This window comes from Ostrea edulis, chromosome 5 (genome assembly GCF_947568905.1).
Source record: "Ostrea edulis chromosome 5, xbOstEdul1.1, whole genome shotgun sequence".
Classification (NCBI taxonomy): domain Eukaryota; kingdom Metazoa; phylum Mollusca; class Bivalvia; order Ostreida; family Ostreidae; genus Ostrea; species Ostrea edulis.
This window is the reverse complement of record NC_079168.1, coordinates 37,737,306-37,756,563: the sequence shown is the minus strand read 5'-3', so window position 1 is coordinate 37,756,563 and position 19,258 is coordinate 37,737,306. Positions and strand designations below refer to the sequence as shown.

General features: G+C 34.9%; 1 protein-coding gene across 1 annotated transcript; it reads right to left on the bottom strand.

Annotated features, from left to right (window-relative positions):
- Window positions 1–593: 593 nt before the first annotated feature.
- Window positions 594–18,182, bottom strand: LOC125651193 (uncharacterized). Its single transcript, XM_048879773.2, has 2 exons — window positions 17,563–18,182; window positions 594–1,540 (listed from the first exon to the last, which is right to left on the bottom strand). The coding sequence occupies exons 1-2, from the start codon at window positions 18,180–18,182 to the stop codon at window positions 1,081–1,083; spliced, it is 1,080 nt and encodes a 359-aa protein (XP_048735730.2). The 3' UTR covers window positions 594–1,080.
- Between the last annotated feature and the right edge of the window lie 1,076 nt (window positions 18,183–19,258).

Genomic DNA, 19,258 nt, shown 5'->3' with positions numbered 1-19,258 from the left:
AATTATCATTGTAACAGGTTTTAGCAAATAAATACATATAAAACCGTAATACGACTAAATAGATGAACGAGTTCATGAGTTTCTTTGAATAAGAATATACGATAAAATTACGGTTACTTTTTTACCATTTTGAATTTATTGGTTAATTTTGTTTAGTTTTAACGGCCTTTTTCATTGCATACGGAATGTATTATTGTTGTTTATAATTGTTTGTTTTGAAAAAGAGAAAAAAGTCGAGGCAAAATGTGACGTCACAATGCACAGTTTACGTCGCCTTGCGTTTTATTTCCCGCGTTCAATGAATAGGCGGATCATGTAAAACTGCTGTCCCCATATAAACTCCTTTAATGAGATGTTACTGGATGTTTAGCGCAAGGAAATTTCATTCAAAATATATTTTTTAAATGAATCATAATCTAGCTACCGTACTTAACGGAATTATGATTACCACTCGGGAAACGGATTTACGTACATGCTTCGCTCGGTCCAACGGTCACACCGTATACATATTATGTAATCCTCCACGACATATTGCACATTTTGGATTCATTTCGTACAAAATAGGACAAAAACAAATGAGAAAGTCGTTCTCCTAAATTGTACTATTATACTCCATTTATTCGCAGTATTTTCATTTCTTTCTCGTGATAGATTTCTTAAGACTGTTAGGGACCGGGTGTAATGTTAATGTATTATCAAATCGCAAATTGAAAGCTCCCTGAAAGTGAACATTTTGCAGATATAGGCTGTTTACTTCCGAAAATTGATTTGAAAATCAATTCTTTTGAGCGCCTGGAAATTTGCAAGACTTGTCCAATTTGTTTTCCTCCTTTCCTTCAACAATCATTTTTATCAGGGCCATTAAGTTCTTTATGAGAATTCTTTCTCTAGATCTCAAGATGTTAAATTATTGGATTATTCGATTTTAAAGCGTAAGATCATGGACGTTCGTGTTCCAAATGTTTAATTAGTAATGTTTTTGATCGATTTTCCAATTTAACAATTAAGGCGCCTATGAAAAAAAAAATCAAAGTAAATCTATCAACATTTCTAAGTATCATCACGCACACATAAACCTTTTCAAACCCCTGAATTTTCAATTTTATCACATACAGAGTTAACGTTCTGGAATGGCTTGTCCACTGTTGCGGTTTTCTTTGTTCTTGTATTACGTCTCCGCCGTCTAATAATGATGTAAACAATACCATTCAGAATGCCTCCGATGTTTGAAAACGTGGTCACAAACTGAAACAGCGTCTGGGGCACTGTGGCCAGCATCTGCCAGATTCCGTACAGGGCCATTGCCCACCACTGCGCGAAGAAAGCCGTGACAAAAAGCGACATGGTTTTCGCTGCTTGTAAGGACGCTCGAATCGTCGCTGCTTCCTGTCCGAGCGTGTGCTGTAAGCGCTTGGATTCGCTGCTGATTCGCTTCCACGTCAGTACGTAGAAGACGATGTTCAGGAGGAGTACGGTCAGTAGAGGTACGGTAGTGAACAGGATGTTGGCCACTTCTCCCTTGATCCCATCAAAATAGCAGCTAGAATATAACAACATTCAATTACCAAAGCGACCATCTCCATTCATGTGGAAAATGTATCAAAATATGGTTATTTGTACTTATATGCCATAGATTTCAATTTGAGGAAGGGGGGGGGTTACAGTGCAAATTAAGGTATTTTGGTCCTGGGTATCCAAAACATGTTAGAACTAAATCATACTTGATTAATGAAACGTTATCTTTAAAGGCTCAGTATCATTTTCAAGGACATTATGATACAAAATGTTACACTGAGGGGGAGGGGGGGGGGGGGGGTAGGAGGATAATCCTCCACATTCAAGTTTGCTTCATTGCTTTTAAATGAAGGTTCGAAGAATAAGATGTTTTGAAGAAGAAAAGTGTAGGCGATCGTGCAGTTGTTATACGAATTAAATCATTACCTATTTTTGAATATTAGAGCGGTTTATCTGCCGATGAAAGGTTTCAGTTGGGTTGAGAGTCATTAGAAAATGTAAGCAATTCTGGGAAATCAACGATCGACCTATTGACAACTCTAGATAGTAATCAACGAGTGTAAATTATGGTTTACAAGCGAGAAATTATAATGAAAACAAAATCCTTCATTTGTATTCACAGATGCATTTGTAATCTACAGTTTACATCGTTAAATATAGTTTCACAGATGAAAAGTTTTCATCATTAATTGCAGTTTACATCGTTAATTATAGTTTGATTTGTTAATTCATGTTTTCATTGTTAATTATCGTTTACTTCGTTAATTACAATTTATTTCATGTATTACATTTTAAATCGTTAATCATAATTTACATTGTGAATTATAGTTTACATAATCAATTATAGTTTACATTATTAATTATCGTTTACATAATTAATTATAGTTTACATCATTAATTATAGTTTACATCATTGATTATAGTTTACATCATCAATTATAGTTTACATAATTAATTATAGTTTACATCGTTAATTATAGTTTACATCATTGATTATAGTTTACATCATCAATTATAGTTTACATAATTAATTATAGTTTACATTGTTAATTATAGTTTACATCATTGATTATAGTTTACATCATCAATTATAGTTTACATCATTAATTATAGTTTACATCATTGATTATAGTTTACATAATTAATCATAGTTTATATAATTAATTATAGTTTACATCATTAATTATTTTGAAATATGGGAGAAGGGTAATGAATGAATAGACATTGGCAAAATAATGTGGGACAAAAATAACAGTAAGATGCTTAACAAAATTTTATAAACTTTTCACCGTGAGGTGAGGAGACAGGGATATTATTAGTGTGTATGTTTAGAGCTTCTTTACAAGATCATAGAGAGTGAAATCAAGTTTGTCAGAGAAAACATGTAACCATCCGGGTTATAGGAGATGAGTGACCAAAGGCCAAATAGTAGTATACATTAAATAATAGTATACATTAAATAGTAGTATACATTAAATAGTAGTATACATTAGATAGTAGTATACATTAAATAATAGTATACATTAAATAGTAGTATACATTAAATAGTAGTATACATTAGATAGTAGTATACATTAAATAATAGTATACATTAGATAATAGTATACATTAAATAGTAGTATACATTAGATAGTAGTATACATTAAATAATAGTATACATTAAATAGTAGTATACATTAAATAGTAGTATACATTAGATAGTAGTATACATTAAATAATAGTATACATTAAATAGTAGTATACATTAAATAGTAGTATACATTAGATAGTAGTATACATTAAATAATAGTATACATTAAATAGTAGTATACATTAAATAGTAGTATACATTAAATAATAGTATACATTAGATAATAGTATACATTAAATAGTAGTATACATTAAATAGTAGTATACATTAAATAGTAGTATACATTAGATAGTAGTATACATTAAATAATAGTATACATTAGATAGTAGTATACATTAGATAGTAGTATACATTAAATAATAGTATACATTAGATAGTAGTATACATTAGATAGTAGTATACATTAAATAATAGTATACATTAGATAGTAGTATACATTAAATAGTAGTATACATTAGATAGTAGTATACATTAAATAATAGTATACATTAAATAGTAGTATACATTAGATAGTAGTATACATTAGATAGTAGTATACATTAGATAGTAGTATACATTAGATAGTAGTATACATTAAATAATAGTATACATTAAATAGTAGTATACATTAAATAATAGTATACATTAAATAGTAGTATACATTAAATAGTAGTATACATTAAATAATAGTATACATTAAATAGTAGTATACATTAAATAATAGTATACATTAAATAATAGTATACATTAAATAGTAGTATACATTAAATAGTAGTATACATTAAATAGTAGTATACATTAAATAATAGTATACATTAAATAGTAGTATACATTAAATAGTAGTATACATTAAATAGTAGTATACATTAAATAGTAGTATACATTAAATAATAGTATACATTAAATAGTAGTATACATTAAATAGTAGTATACATTAAATAATAGTATACATTAAATAGTAGTATACATTAAATAGTAGTATACATTAAATAGTAGTATACATTAAATAATAGTATACATTAAATAATAGTATACATTAAATAATAGTATACATTAAATAGTAGTATACATTAGATAGTGGTATACATTAAATAGTAGTATACATTAAATAGTAGTATACATTAGATAGTAGTATACATTAGATAGTAGTATACATTAAATACTAGTATACATTAAATACTAGTATACATTAAATAGTAGTATACATTAAATAGTAGTATACATTAAATAGTAGTATATATTAAATAGTAGTATACATTAAATAGTAGTATACATTAGATAGTAGTATACATTAAATAATAGTATACATTAAATAGTAGTATACATTAGATAGTAGTATACATTAAATAGTACTATACATTAAATAGTAGTATACATTAGATAGTAGTATACATTAAATAATAGTATACATTAGATAGTAGTATACATTAAATAGTAGTATACATTAGATAGTAGTATACATTAAATAATAGTATACATTAAATAGTAGTATACATTAGATAGTAGTATACATTAAATAGTACTATACATTAAATAGTAGTATACATTAGATAGTAGTATACATTAAATAATAGTATACATTAGATAGTAGTATACATTAAATAGTAGTATACATTAGATAGTAGTATACATTAAATAATAGTATACATTAGATAGTAGTATACATTAGATAGTAGTATACATTAAATAGTAGTATACATTAAATAGTAGTATACATTAAATAATAGTATACATTAAATAATAGTATACATTAAATAGTAGTATACATTAAATAATAGTATACATTAAATAGTAGTATACATCAAATAGTAGTATACATTAAATAATAGTATACATTAAATAGTAGTATACATTAAATACTAGTATACATTAAATAGTAGTATACATTAGATAGTAGTATACATTAAATAATAGTATACATTAGATAGTAGTATACATTAAATAGTAGTATACATCAAATAGTAGTATACATTAAATAATAGTATACATTAAATACTAGTATACATTAAATAGTAGTAGATATTAAATAGTAGTATACATTAAATAATAGTATACATTAAATAGTAGTATACATCAAATAATAGTATACATTAAATAATAGTATACATTAAATAGTAGTATACATTAAATAGTAGTATACATTAAATAGTAGTATACATTAGATAGTAGTATACATTAAATAATAGTATACATTAAATAGTAGTATACATTAAATAATAGTATACATTAAATAGTAGTATACATTAAATAGTAGTATATATTAAATAGTAGTATACATTAAATAGTAGTATACATTAGATAGTAGTATACATTAAATAATAGTATACATTAGATAGTAGTATACATTAAATAATAGTATACATTAAATAGTAGTATACATTAAATAGTAGTATACATTAAATAGTAGTATGCAAGGTGAAGATAACGAACAGTGATCAATCTCATAACTCCTACAAGCAATACAAAATAGATAGTTGGGCAAACACGGACCCCTGGACACACCAGAGGTGGGATCAGGTGCCTAGGAGGAGTAAGCATCCCCTGTTGACCGGTCACACCCACCGTGAGCCCTATATCCTGATCAGGTAAACGGAGTTATCCGCAGTCAAAATCAGTGTGCCAAGAACGGCTTAACAATCGGTATGAAACACGTCAGACAGCATTTGACCCAATGCGAGGTTGTATTGACGAACTAGATCGTTTTTACGACCATAGAATTAGCGAAATGCTGACTTCAATCGAGACTGTTGATATCCCTGTACCATCAACTTGTTTGTCAGTAGCTTACCTCGATTTAAAAACTGACTATACCCAGAACAAGCTCTTGCATATCGAATCAGTTGAGATATATAAACACCATATGCAGGTGATAATGGAATATTGCTACACAAATATGGGAAGTTGACGATTGAGAAGCTGAAATCATCCCGTTTGTCATACAGTTGAGTTGTCAGTTTGCCGTTAATGTCTACTTTCAATAAAATATCTAAGTATGAAGCAAAAGTGGACGACTCTGTGGTGTCCTTTATTTCGAGCTCACAGGGATATATCAAATCGACATATGAATGAAAGCTATCATTATTAATAGACAAAACGTCATCGATATATCTAAAAGTCGAATTAAAGGTCACAGCGAGAGATTTTTTCTTCTCACGTAGAAGTTTTTGAATAAATTCTGCTTCATATGAATATAAAAACAGGTCAGCTAAGAAAGGAGCACAATTCGTGCCCATGGGAATTCCAACAGACTGTTGGAAGACCTGATCACCAAAGACCACAAAGATATTGTCAATGAGAAACTTTAGCATATTTTTTATTTCAACTTCAGAGTACTTGTGCGTGGAATCGGAGTGGTGTTTAACAAAGTAAGTTTTTGAATGACTGATCACTAGATATGAATATTTCCGTTTTTGTTGAAGAAGCAACTGTCTATGATGTCAAAAAGTCTAGTCTTTAATTTATCGTGAGGAATGGTCGTGTATAGTGTTGAAAAGTCATAGGTTTTAATGCTATTGATTTGGGGAAAATTCTGTGATTTCAAGTTTACTAAAAGTTCTTTAGAATTTTTTAGAATCCACATTTGATTAACACCACTTCTGGCATATGTAGTTGCACAGTAAGTTTGAAGTTTCTCCTTCACAGCTGTTAACATTTTCGTGAGGAGCAAAGATAGGGGCTTGGTAGAGCACTTACTGGATCCAGCAATGTATCTTTGTTTGTAAGGGTTTTTATGTAGTTTAGGAATCCAGTATAGGTACAGTATAGGTACGGTAACTCATATTCATTCGACCCATTGACTGGAATATTAAATGTGTCTAAAACTGAAGCATGATTTTGAAGAATTCCATCTTTTGAAAGGGCAGTTGAAGTATAAGTATGATTACCAAAAGTGGAATTAATGCCAAGTTCGTTTAAAATACAGTTGTAATAATGAGCCTTACAAACAAAGACAATGTTGTTACTAGCTTTGTCAGCTGGAACCAAAACATATTAGTAGATGGGGGGTTCAACTGAGTGCAGTTTTAAGTGCGGGCCGATGGGCGGTTCAGCGGAGTGCAGTTTTGAGTGTAGTTTGGAGTGCGGGTTTTTATAGACGGGTCAAGCAGGTGGCCGGGAGGCCACCTGGCGCGGTCAAGCGGGGTTGGCGCGGTCAAGCTGGGGCAGGTGGGGAGAGCTGGCGATGTGCAGCAGGCGAGGTCGGGGGATAGCGTGTGAACGTTTTGTATTCCTTGTGTATTCCTTTATGTTAAATTTTCAAGTAAAAAGAATTAAAGAACAATGGTTGAAAGTTTACACATTTATTCAATGAACAAATTTACACGCACATAATTTACTGACCTCGTCTTACAGCTGCCAGAAAATAGATAGGCGTCAGGTTTCGTTTTCATTTCTCGGAAATGCGGCTATTTCTGAAAATCGCTATGACTTTGTTTTGTAAACAATGAGCTCAGCTATTCGGTAGTTCTATAAAACTGAATTCGGTTAACATGCAAAGAGTTTATGCATATGTTCACTATATTGTGTGGTTTGAGTCAGATCTTTCTGTAGGAGAGGTCATTACTGCCCGTGAAGGACTGCAAAATTTAGGCCTATGCTCGGCGCTTACGGCCTTTGAGGATCTTTATCGTGCCACACCTGCCGTGACACGGGACCTCGGTTTTTGCGATCTCATCCGAAAGACCGCCCCATTTAGTCGCATCTGACGACAAGCAAGGGAAAGTGAGGACTTATTCTAACCCGGATCCCATATAGTTTTACGCTATATATTTAAAAATAATTCATTTTACTCTAAAAGTACTTTGGACCTAAACTCTAGTATGGATATAGCAGAACAGTTTTATAGTATATAAAAACAACTATCTGTGCACTTCGCACCCTATGAGATCACAACGAAAAAGTACGTCACGACGTACATCTTACAATTCATGTCTATATGGTGTCGTTTGATAGGCGTTATCAAGTGATACTTAAGCCGTATACGTGAAAAATTTTCTTGTCAAATAATATATTATTTCAATTTCATATCAAATCACTCGAACATTTTTATATTTGCGAGGATGTCATAATTCACATTGTGACCTTGAAATCGCCCCTCTATTTTCTCCCGATCCCGATCATCACTACGTTATGTAAGAAAAATGATTGCGAGCAGAGTGTAAAGGAGTGACGATATACGGTGTATGGTGGTGTATAAAGTGTATATATATTTACATTCCTGTTACCAAAGGAAGAGTTAGGACACACTTCTGACACGTAAAGAAACCCCCCTTTCCGCATTTGATTATGTCTGGCATACTCTTGAAAATGAAAAAAGAGTATCCTGCATTAGATGCATTTTAAATTCCCCTTTATCGGAGCACTTGGTCTCTCTATAGATCTGGGGTTTTACTATATTACTATATACTTTTTTACATGTTAAAACTCTTTTTGGTTCGGCTGCCCCCCCCCCCCCCCCCCCCATCAATCCTTTCTGGCTGGCCCCCAGTTTTCCCCTTTCAAAAACGATGCCACGCGCCTGCTCGTGTCCCCTTATCACTTTCAAAAGTAGGGAGTGGGGAGAAGAGTATGTATGTGCCCCCTCCTTACACTTCTGGAACCCCAAACGAGATCCTCATCTTTATATCAAATGTTGTTTGATAACATCCTCCCCTTAATTCTAGTGCAAGAAATTTCTGTTCAAAAATTGTTATTTGCTATAAAGAAAGGTATACCATAAAATTGGTATAAAATTCGGATATACAGATTTGCGTTGAAGGCTCTGATTGGCGCATAATTGCATTATTGTCGTCCCATACAAAAATTGATTTCCTTATTGATTGTGTTATGCCCCGTTATACAGAAAATTTTCATTTAATAAACTTTTGCCCGTGGATGGGGGGTGGGAGACTTGAGGCCTACTTCAAACTTTTAAGACTGAGCAGGGTGTAGGGATTCCTACCATTTTTAGCTTGTTATTTCAGGGGTTGGGGTGATTATGTAGGTTACCGTCGCCATCTTCATGACGTTTATGTGGAAAATTTTGGAATTGAATCCCATTTTAGCATGTGCCCCAATCTAAGTTTTGTGCTCTCCTACCAACACTTTACGGTATTTGACTATGGCATTGGCGTTGCCTTATAGCTAATAACAAATTCGTCCGAAAAAATAGCTAATTCGTCCGAACGAATTACTAATTTGTCCGAACAAATAGCTAATTCGTCGGAACAAATTGCTAATTTGTCCGAACGAATGTCTATTTCGTCCGAACAAATCCATAATTCGTCCGAACGAATTACTAATTTGTCCGAACGAATTACTAATATGTCCGAACAAATAGCTAATTCGTCCGAACAAATTGCTAATTTGTCCGAACGATTTTCTATTTCGTCCGAACAAATCGGTAATTCGTCCGAACGAACTACTAATTCGTCCGAACGAATTATTAATATGTCCGAACAAATAGCTAATTCGTCCGAACGAATAATATATTTATATATGGCCTTTCTACGCCGCCGTAAGTTCACACTTGAATGATTTTGGTCAGAAATTGATTGTCTGATTTATAATCAGGCCGTGTCGATTTTGGCGGTTTCTGGTAAATTCCTTAAAATAATGCCTGACATGAATAAATTTTAACTCTATTAATTAACATTTTTGGTGATGGTCAACATGTCGGACTATCGGACCGTCGGAATATTGAACCGTCGGACTATCGAACCGTCGGACTACCGGCCCGTCGGACTATCGGACCGTCGGACTACCGGCCCGTCGGACTATCGGACCGTCGGAATACTGGGCTTGAACCGCTCGCCTACTGGACATCGCCAGCTCTGCCCACCTGCCCCAGCTTGACCGCGCCAACCCCGCTTGACCGCGCCAGGTGGCCTCCCGGCCACCTGGCCAACTGCTTGACCCGTCTATAAAAACCCGCACTCCAAACTACACTCAAAACTGCACTCCGCTGAACCGCCCATCGGCCCGCGCTTAAAACTGCACTCAGTTGAACCCCCCATCGAGCGGGGCTATACTACTCATATTCCTCATGTAACCTATCTAATTCTTTTATCACTTCTGGTTTACTAAACACAGAAGGATAGATGGTACGAAATTTTGTTTTCATGTGTCTAATGCGGGATTTTAATATCCCTCTTATGCTTTAAACCCATTCTGACAATGTATCAAGTTCTTCTTTTTCATATTTAGCCCATCGTCTGGCATAATCTTCGACAGAACTCATAATAGAGATGAAGTTCTGTCGCCAATTAAAAGACCGAGGTTCTCTGTATTTAGGACCTTTAAGAATAAGTGATTTGAGGTCCTCATTTTCAACATTAAATAGTAGTATACATTAGATAGTAGTATACATTAAATAGTAGTATACATTAGATAGTAGTATACATTAAATAGTAGTATACATTAGATAGTAGTATACATTAAATAGTAGTATACATTAGATAGTAGTATACATTAAATAGTAGTATACATTAGATAGTAGTATACATTAAATAATAGTATACATTAAATAGTAGTATACATTAAATAGTAGTATACATTAGATAGTAGTATACATTAAATAGTAGTATACATTAGATAGTAGTATACATTAAATAATAGTATACATTAGATAGTAGTATACATTATCTACAAGAAAGGGGGGGGGGGGTGAAGTTGGATGTCTGTTTTCCGTACTCGATTCTCCGTTTTAGCAACACCCCAAATAGATATCTAGCTATAGTGATCTCTAGACTTACTGCATAACAATAAGAATTTTTAATGATATCTATCTTACCGAATTGTATTCGTATAATATGGTACTGCATACTTTTTATATTATGGCCTCAGAGATAACATAAGCGGTTAAACGTCTTCCTGATTCCAACGTTCTCAGGCACCAACTTTCACAGGGACCTGAGATATCATTTTCTTATCACCATGATTACACAGTTCGGTTATATAATCTGTTTCATATTGGTAGGTTTTGTCTTGGCAGGAAGTAATACAGCACTAATAGTGATACAGCTTTGGTTTAATAGTCAACTAACTCATTTGAAGCGAACAGCAGTGTCACCTAAGTGCACATTGATTGCTAGAACCGGTGTTATATAGTATCCTTTTCCCCCTGCCACCACCCACCCCCCACCCGGGAAAATGGCTATATAGCAGTCCCCCCCCCGGAAAATGGCTATATAGTAGATCTTCCCCCACGGAAATGTGGCTATATAGTAGGATCCCCCTTTTATAGCCAGAAGATCCCCCCCTCCCCGGAAAACCTACTATATAGTAGATTTCTCCCTTCTTTTCATTCTGGTTACGTTTACGGCGGACCATTCCCATACAAATTCTTTCCATTCTGAAATTAATCCTTTTCTGGCTATTCATTTCTTTTATATCCTAAATGGAGAGTTAAATTCCGAATTCCCTTGATCGGGATTTTTGGAAATATTTATTATTCAACAAACATTTCATTCAGTCAAATGTTATGTAAAACAATCATATATTTAGAATGTAAAATCAAAATATTTCGTACTTGTAAAACAGTACCTATTTAGACAACTCGGAATAAATTGTCTCTCTCCATTTGACTAACACAAAAACTTTTCATACGGATAGTGCAGTAAAACTTAAATTCTACAACTCTGTTGATTGTCTACCCCTAATTCAAAATTGCCGCTACTAAGGTCTCACTAGACATGATTCTTAAAACCTCATTAGGAGAAAGTGATATTTTTCAATTGAATTAGAGGTTTTTGAGAGGGGCCCCACTGTTCTGGGGTCGTTGGTGGATTAATAGATGTGAACATGTTATCGATATAATCGTAACTATTCCAGGCGGTGCAACTCAGCTGTACTGTCAGTACTTTGATTTATACATATTCGTTTACAAAATTTCTCCAAAGATGAATTTATATTGAATCTGACAGATGGACAACGTCATCATACTTTATTCCCATATGATGAATATTCTGGAAAAGTTTTGATTTTTAACATGCACTCCTAAAACTTTTTAGCTCATCTGAGCTGAAAGCTTAACTATTATTCATTTTGCCATCTAAATTTATTACATACACATGTTCATACATGCATATTACATACTAGTATATCTGCTATCTTTAAAGATCCTAGATTGTTTTAAAAAATGAAAACGAAGATTCGGGGTAATATTTCGTCCATTTTGTATTAAAATCTTTTGCGCACCCCCCCCCCCCCCCAATGGAATTTTGAAATTTCAATTTTTTGCGAAATATTTGCACCCCAAAAAATATTGGACACCCCCCCCCCCCCCCCCGGGCAAATTGGGTCTATACCTAAAATATTTGGACCCCTTGATATATTGCCTGGATCCACCCCTGGCTTAGGTTGGTTTCGTTTCGTTCCTACTTAGGCCTAGGCTCGTTTCGATTTCGTTTCGTGGTTTTGCAAGGTGCCCTAATGATCCACATATATAAACAAAAAAAAAACAAAAAAACAAAAAAAATGACCAAAGTGTCAAAAGAAACCATTTGTTTCATCTAAAAATTCGAAGTAAACATGTTTTAGACAATAATAATAATGCATTGTACATTCATTATTTCAAAACATTGAAAATGAATCCTCATGAGAATATTAAAGGTACGTAAAATGGTATATACGATCTTTCTTTTTACATAATGCCTTTTGTTCCGCAGTTCAGACTTTGCGTTACCGGGGTTATCAAGAAACGTTTTATTTCTTTATTTTTGTTCTTACTTATAAGTTTTTCTTAATACATAAACAAATTCTTTGCTAAGAAACACTTCTACTTCACAAACGATGTGTTAAAATAGCGCATTTGAAACGCACAGCTACTTCAAACTTGCGTATCCATTCCGACGGCCTCGTGGAGGCCCCTAAACTTTGTCCATTCATGATCAAAAATTCTAATAATTTTATGCGCTTTTCATCAGATGTGTTCAAACATGCATATAACATTAGAAATACCAACAAATTAAATTAATATTGTACATGTACTCTCTAAATTGTACTCGGAAATACAGATATCCTACCCTTGAGCATATGTTTTCAATGAGAATGCAAATTACAATTGTGAACTAGCTAATTCTCTCTCTCTCTCTCTCTCTCTCTCTCTCTCTCTCTCTATCTATATATATATATAAAGGGGGTCGCTTATGCATGTGTACTATGGGATGAATTTAATTGTTGGTTTTTTATTATTATTTCGTATGTTTTATACTTTCTCAGTAATACCGTTAAGCATATCTCTAAAATTTGTTTCTATGAAAATGCATGTACAATGTATATGTACATGTATCAACATTCAAACTATCAGCAACATGCATTTTTCGATACTCAGATCTATGCACGACTGCCTTTCCATAGTCTGTTTTCTAAAATCAAAACCAAAAAACGTGAGGGCGGTAATCCTGCTATGGGGGAAGATCTACTATATAGTAGTCTTTCCCCCCAGAGGGAAAGTATGGAATCCGGATAGGGCCACGTAGTTCACTATTGCACCATCGCATCATCGAGGTTTGGGTCGAAGGCGCGATAATGCGATGACGATGGCGCGATGGTGCGATGACGATGACGCGATAACGCGATGACGATGGTAAGATGGCACGATAATGCGATAACGATGATGCGATAGTGCGATGGAGCGATACTACGATGACGCGATGGTACGATGGCGATGATGCGATAACGCGATACCGATGGCATAATGATATCGCGTTATCGCATCATCGCCATCGTACCATCACGTCATCGCAGTATCGCTCCATCGCACCATCGTTATCGCACTATCGTGCCATCTTACCATCGTCATCGCGCTATCGCGTCATCGCCATCGCATTATCTCGCCATCGCATTATCGCGCCATCGCACCAAACCTCGATGATGCGATGGTGCGATAGTGAACTACGTGGCCCTATCCGGATTCCATAGGAAAGGCTACTATATTGCCATTTTTCCGGGGGGGGGGGGGGGGGGGCTACTATACAACACCGGTCCAGGCATGAATTATGAAGGACTGCTCCGAGATTCGGTAAAGGTGTCAGTCCAAATATTCAGCCGAGCCGAACCTCAATCGAGATTAGATTCGCTGAAGCGATCATTTTCCTATATGATGATGTATTTATCGCTGGTCGACATGTGTTCTATCAAAAGAAAACGCATCCGATCTCATAGATTTTGAGGGCCATCTTGTTAAATCGGTCTGGAAAGTACGGAAGTTAGAATATCGCGACGGCTGGCTATTGGGAAAGTACCAAACTTTAAAACATTAAAATCGATATAAATATTCAAAATTTCCTCTGCATTCTTGAGTTAACAGATGCATGATCCGGTTAAAAATCGTGGTAACGTTAAATATATCTAGATAGAAATATAATATTTCGATTTTTGGGACTTCCCCTTTAGCCAGGCGTCGTATTTGAAAATTCTGTTCTTACAAGACCGATTTCACGAGATGGCCCTCAAATAGTTTAAATCGTGTGTCCTTTCCTTTGATGGAACGCGTGTCAACCGGCGATAGATTAATTAAAATCAGATCCTCTCTAACCGTTTCACTGGGGAAGAAGTCTGAGGTCGTGTAATTTCACCTTTCACACTTGACCAATCAAATGACGGCTTTCGCTAACATGAAAGTTTTGCTGTTATATCAGAACATACATAGTAGTCCCGTGGGGATCCGGGTTAGAATCATCTTCGCAAGCCAAGTGTTTTCGGACCGAAAACACTTGGCTTGCGAAGATGGGTTAGAATAGGTCCTCATTACCCATTGCTTGTAGTAAGAGGCGATTAAATGGAGCGGTCCTTCGGATGGGACCGCAAAATCGAGGTCCCGTATCACAGTAGGTGTGGCACAATAAAGATCTCTCCTATTCTCTTTAAAGAAGTCGAGAGGCATAACCTTCATTGACTTCTCTTCGCAAGCATTCTATTTTTTTTTTTTTTTTAGAGAAGTCGAGGGGCATAACCTTCATCGACTTCTCTTCACAAGCATTCATGTTTTGATTCTGGAAAACATGTAAATACCAGGGTCATTTACGTTAACTGGTCTTGGGAGACGCGATGTCACAATAGGGGACCAGACACGAATTGGCTGACGTAATCAGAGTTGTGATTTAAACGCGGGACAGGGGACATGTTGAAAATGGATTAAAAGCAAGTAAGTGTTGATTTCCTTGTGACAGTTTTGTGCATAACTGCATCTTCGCTAGCCAAGGGTTTACGATCCCCTCCGCTTCTCTACAAACCCTTGGCAGATTTAGTACTATTTCCGTAGCCTCAACTTTCAGCATATGATTGAACGCAGGGAAAGTCCACTGCTCAATCGGAGAACGTGTTACGTTAGATCACGTGCAAAACAAAGGAATTTAAATACCTACAACTGTCACTCGGTCGTATATCAAATACATATCCAAACCAATGATGCCACGTGCGCAGTTCAGATTCGTATCTGCGTAAAGAAGTGCATTTTATTTACTACAGTACCGTACTATAAGTTTGATATTAAACATCTCTTGTAATTCGTTGTTTTATGTTCTATCTACCCCAGATTTAAACAGTTGCGTCAGAACGATTTTCCTCAATTTGGAATCTACCTTACACACGTGGGGTTATTTTTAGACGTAGACTCAACGACTACATATATTTCATGGATTCACACATTTTATTTTCTAAGTAATATTCTCACTGATTTCTTTTTCAAGTATGCAATTAAGAGATAGTTAAATTCATTATTAATATTTTGAATGATTTGCATACCACATCGCGTTACTCTCTGAGCGCAGCCATTTCTAATCAACTTTTTTAACAGTAGCCGAAACACGCATTTTCATTGGATAATCATGATGTAATCCAAACAGGGTTGTTTTCTCCATCCGCTAGAGGGCGCCACTGAAAGCTAGGAAAATCGCACAAAATCTAACAAGGGTTTGTAGAGAAGCGGAGCGGATCGTAAACCCCAGTGGCTAGCGAAGATGGCATAACTGTTAAATGTTTGAAAATAACTTGTATATTGCGTAAATCCAGGCACATCCGAGTTGAAAGGTCGGTCGAAGCATAAACCGTCACCGACTCCGGCATTTACACGTTTTCCAGAATCAAAACATGAATGCTTGCGAAGAGAAGTCGATGAAGGATATGCCTCTCGACTTCTCTAAAGAGAATAAGACCCCTCCCTGCTCAATGGCCATAAGCGACAAAAATAGGCCTAAATTTTGTTGCCCTTCACTGGCATTGGTGACGTCTCCATATGAGTGAAATATTCTCGAGAGTGATGAACTTTATTGCAATTGAAGTATTCCATGCTTGTTTACTTAGTTGTCATTGTAATCCAAAAGTGACATATGCCCTACGCGCGATAAAAGTTAGAGTGGATCCGTATCTCGGAAGTGCACTATGTCGGCATCTTTATCAAAACGATTTCAAAGGTGGTTTTAAAGAGGATTAATTTTTCCCCCACAATCAGGAAGATAAGTCCCCGTGGTTCAAATCACATGTATAATCAAATATAATTCATTTAAAAACGTACCAAATCGGGGGGGGGGGGGGTGATTATTAATGATCCCGAAATCAAGGACGCCTGCTGTATCTAGTACTTGTAGCACCCTTCTTGTTCATTTCATTGTTTCACACAAACTTAAATCTTACATCACATAACTATTATTGCATATAATTTGAAAATATCTGATAAAAAGCTTATTGACTGAATATCAAGAAACATTCTCGCCCACTGTCGTTGCGCGGAAGCGGACCTTGCTTTTCCGCGCAACGCCGATATGTTAAGGCAGGTCATACTCCATTTATAAGTATATAAACTGCACTATTTTTAAAATCTGTCTTACACAGAAGGAGGGAGTTACTAACTTTTTAAAAACCATTTTGGGTGTGTACATGAGAATATTTTGTATCATAACAACATGACAAATATGCGCTTCAATATGACGTCATTACATAACTGTTATAGGTAGATCATGAAGTTTTAAGTAAAACTACCCCAGGATTTAAACATAGATCTAACTGGCGATAATGACGGTAAAATACTCATAGTTTATCAAAATTGCTGCTAGAATCCTACCGCGGTTATTAAACATCTAAACACAAAATCATCTATGTTTCACATTTTGCACTGATGTTCTAGTTTTCTTTTCCTGATATTCAGTCAATAATAATTAATCAGCCCGATGTCACTATCTAATGAACAACCGAATTTGGAAGCTATATATTTATTTAGATTTTGATAACACCACCATATGCCGGCATGAATTAGGACGCTAAATTATAGTTTTATAAACTTCTACTCTGATATGTAGTACATATATAAAAATGTCTACTTCTTAGATTCATTCTATATATGTTAATTTTGATATAGAATATATCAATTTGCCTATGTAAAATGTAAAACAAAAGCAACAAAAAAATAAGTTTTTATAAAAACATAGATTTATGAAAGAAATGTGACATTATAGTTGACTTACAATGTACCATTGGGTCCTAGTGTGTCAAAATATGCGGCTAGGGTTCCTCCAACACAGGGCAGACCGAACGTGTACAAAAGCAGACGCCAATCGTAAGTGCCGAAGTCCAGATCCTTCCTGAAATAGATCAGAACAAAGACGTTCAGAGCCACGATGTTAACCAAAAGGTTTTGTGCGGTGATGAACTCTGCCAACATGAACCCGTAAAATTCACATAATTCCTTTGGGTAGACATGGTTTCTAGTCAGGACAATGTGAGTGTGGTCCATGCTGTGTGCAATGTTGAAAAGTCCATCACAAAGAGCAAGATACACGACAAACCGTTCACTCTTTGTCCAGGAGAAGAATGTCTTGATGCTCTGGAGTCTGAAGGATGCTATTACTATGGCCGCGGCTGATAAGAAACTTAGGATGATGCATGTGATCGCAGGAATGTGTATAGAATAGAATTGTCCATTTTCAAGTCCATACACCGGTAAATCGTATCCACTTTTGGCAACAGAGGACGGTAAACTTGCAGACGATACCTCGGGTTTAGCTACATTTTCGGAAACGCCGACATGGGTAACAGAAACGCCGACATGGGTAACAGAAACGCCGGCATGGGTGATATTTTCCATGTCAAATCAAGGGATAGTCGTTGGAAAAATTACCAAGCAAGTTCACGTAAGGACAGCAAAACAAAACACCAAAATTGGCATTTTCTGTCATTACAAAGTAAACAAAATGATAGATTTTTGCTCCAGCGCTGAAGAAAGTATTTAAAAAGGTTTAAAACCAGTGAGTGCAGGTTTAATTGGGTGTTGCGTGAAAAAAACTCCGCGCCGGCTCTTTATTAGTCCTATAGATATGTCCCGCGAACGCTTCGAGTGTGAAATCGAGTCTCCTATTTCATAGACATCCTTGGCATCTAAGCAGTTGTGAGCTTTGACTGCAACCTTTGAAGCGAATGGTCTTCCGGTTTTATACCGTGTTTTATGGGATTCTATTAAAGCCCTGTCGTGCGTTACTCCAACATGTATTTTGAGTTGTAAGTACTCTCATCGTTAGGTCTTAATCTTGTCAACAATTCGTGAACAGTGCTACCTCGACTGTCAGTAAATGGTTACAGAACACGACTTACAGCCACAACTCCACTCACTCTGGGTAGGTTTAATTCACACGAGTGTAAATGTATCATTTTCATGCGCGCATCAGACAAGCCCAGAGTTTGGATTGCATTAATTTGAATTTTAGGGTTATATTTAAAGTTCCTAAGGTAGCCCCATCCTCATGTGATTTATCAATATGAATGGTTCAAAGTGGAAATTAATTTAATTTAGTTTGATTTAATCAATAACCAATGAAAATGTGTATGTTGTTTAAAGATGTCAGACATGTATATGTCAACATCAGAAATCGCACTTTTTCGTTAAACAGAATGATAAAAATAGATAAAGACTTATTAAAAAGACACATTTTTAATGTCAACAGTTTGAAAAAAAACTGCGAATTCATATGCAAGTGTAAATTAATTGTGGATATCAGAGAAATCGTTGTATGATAGACATACAGTAAAGGAAATAATAGCGTTTTAATTAGAAATAATTTATCAATTTTGGAAAATATGAACTTTTTCAGTATCAATAGTTTACGAAATCTTTTATTCTGTCCAGCAAAAAGATATAATTTTATCATGCGCAAAGTTTGATTAAAT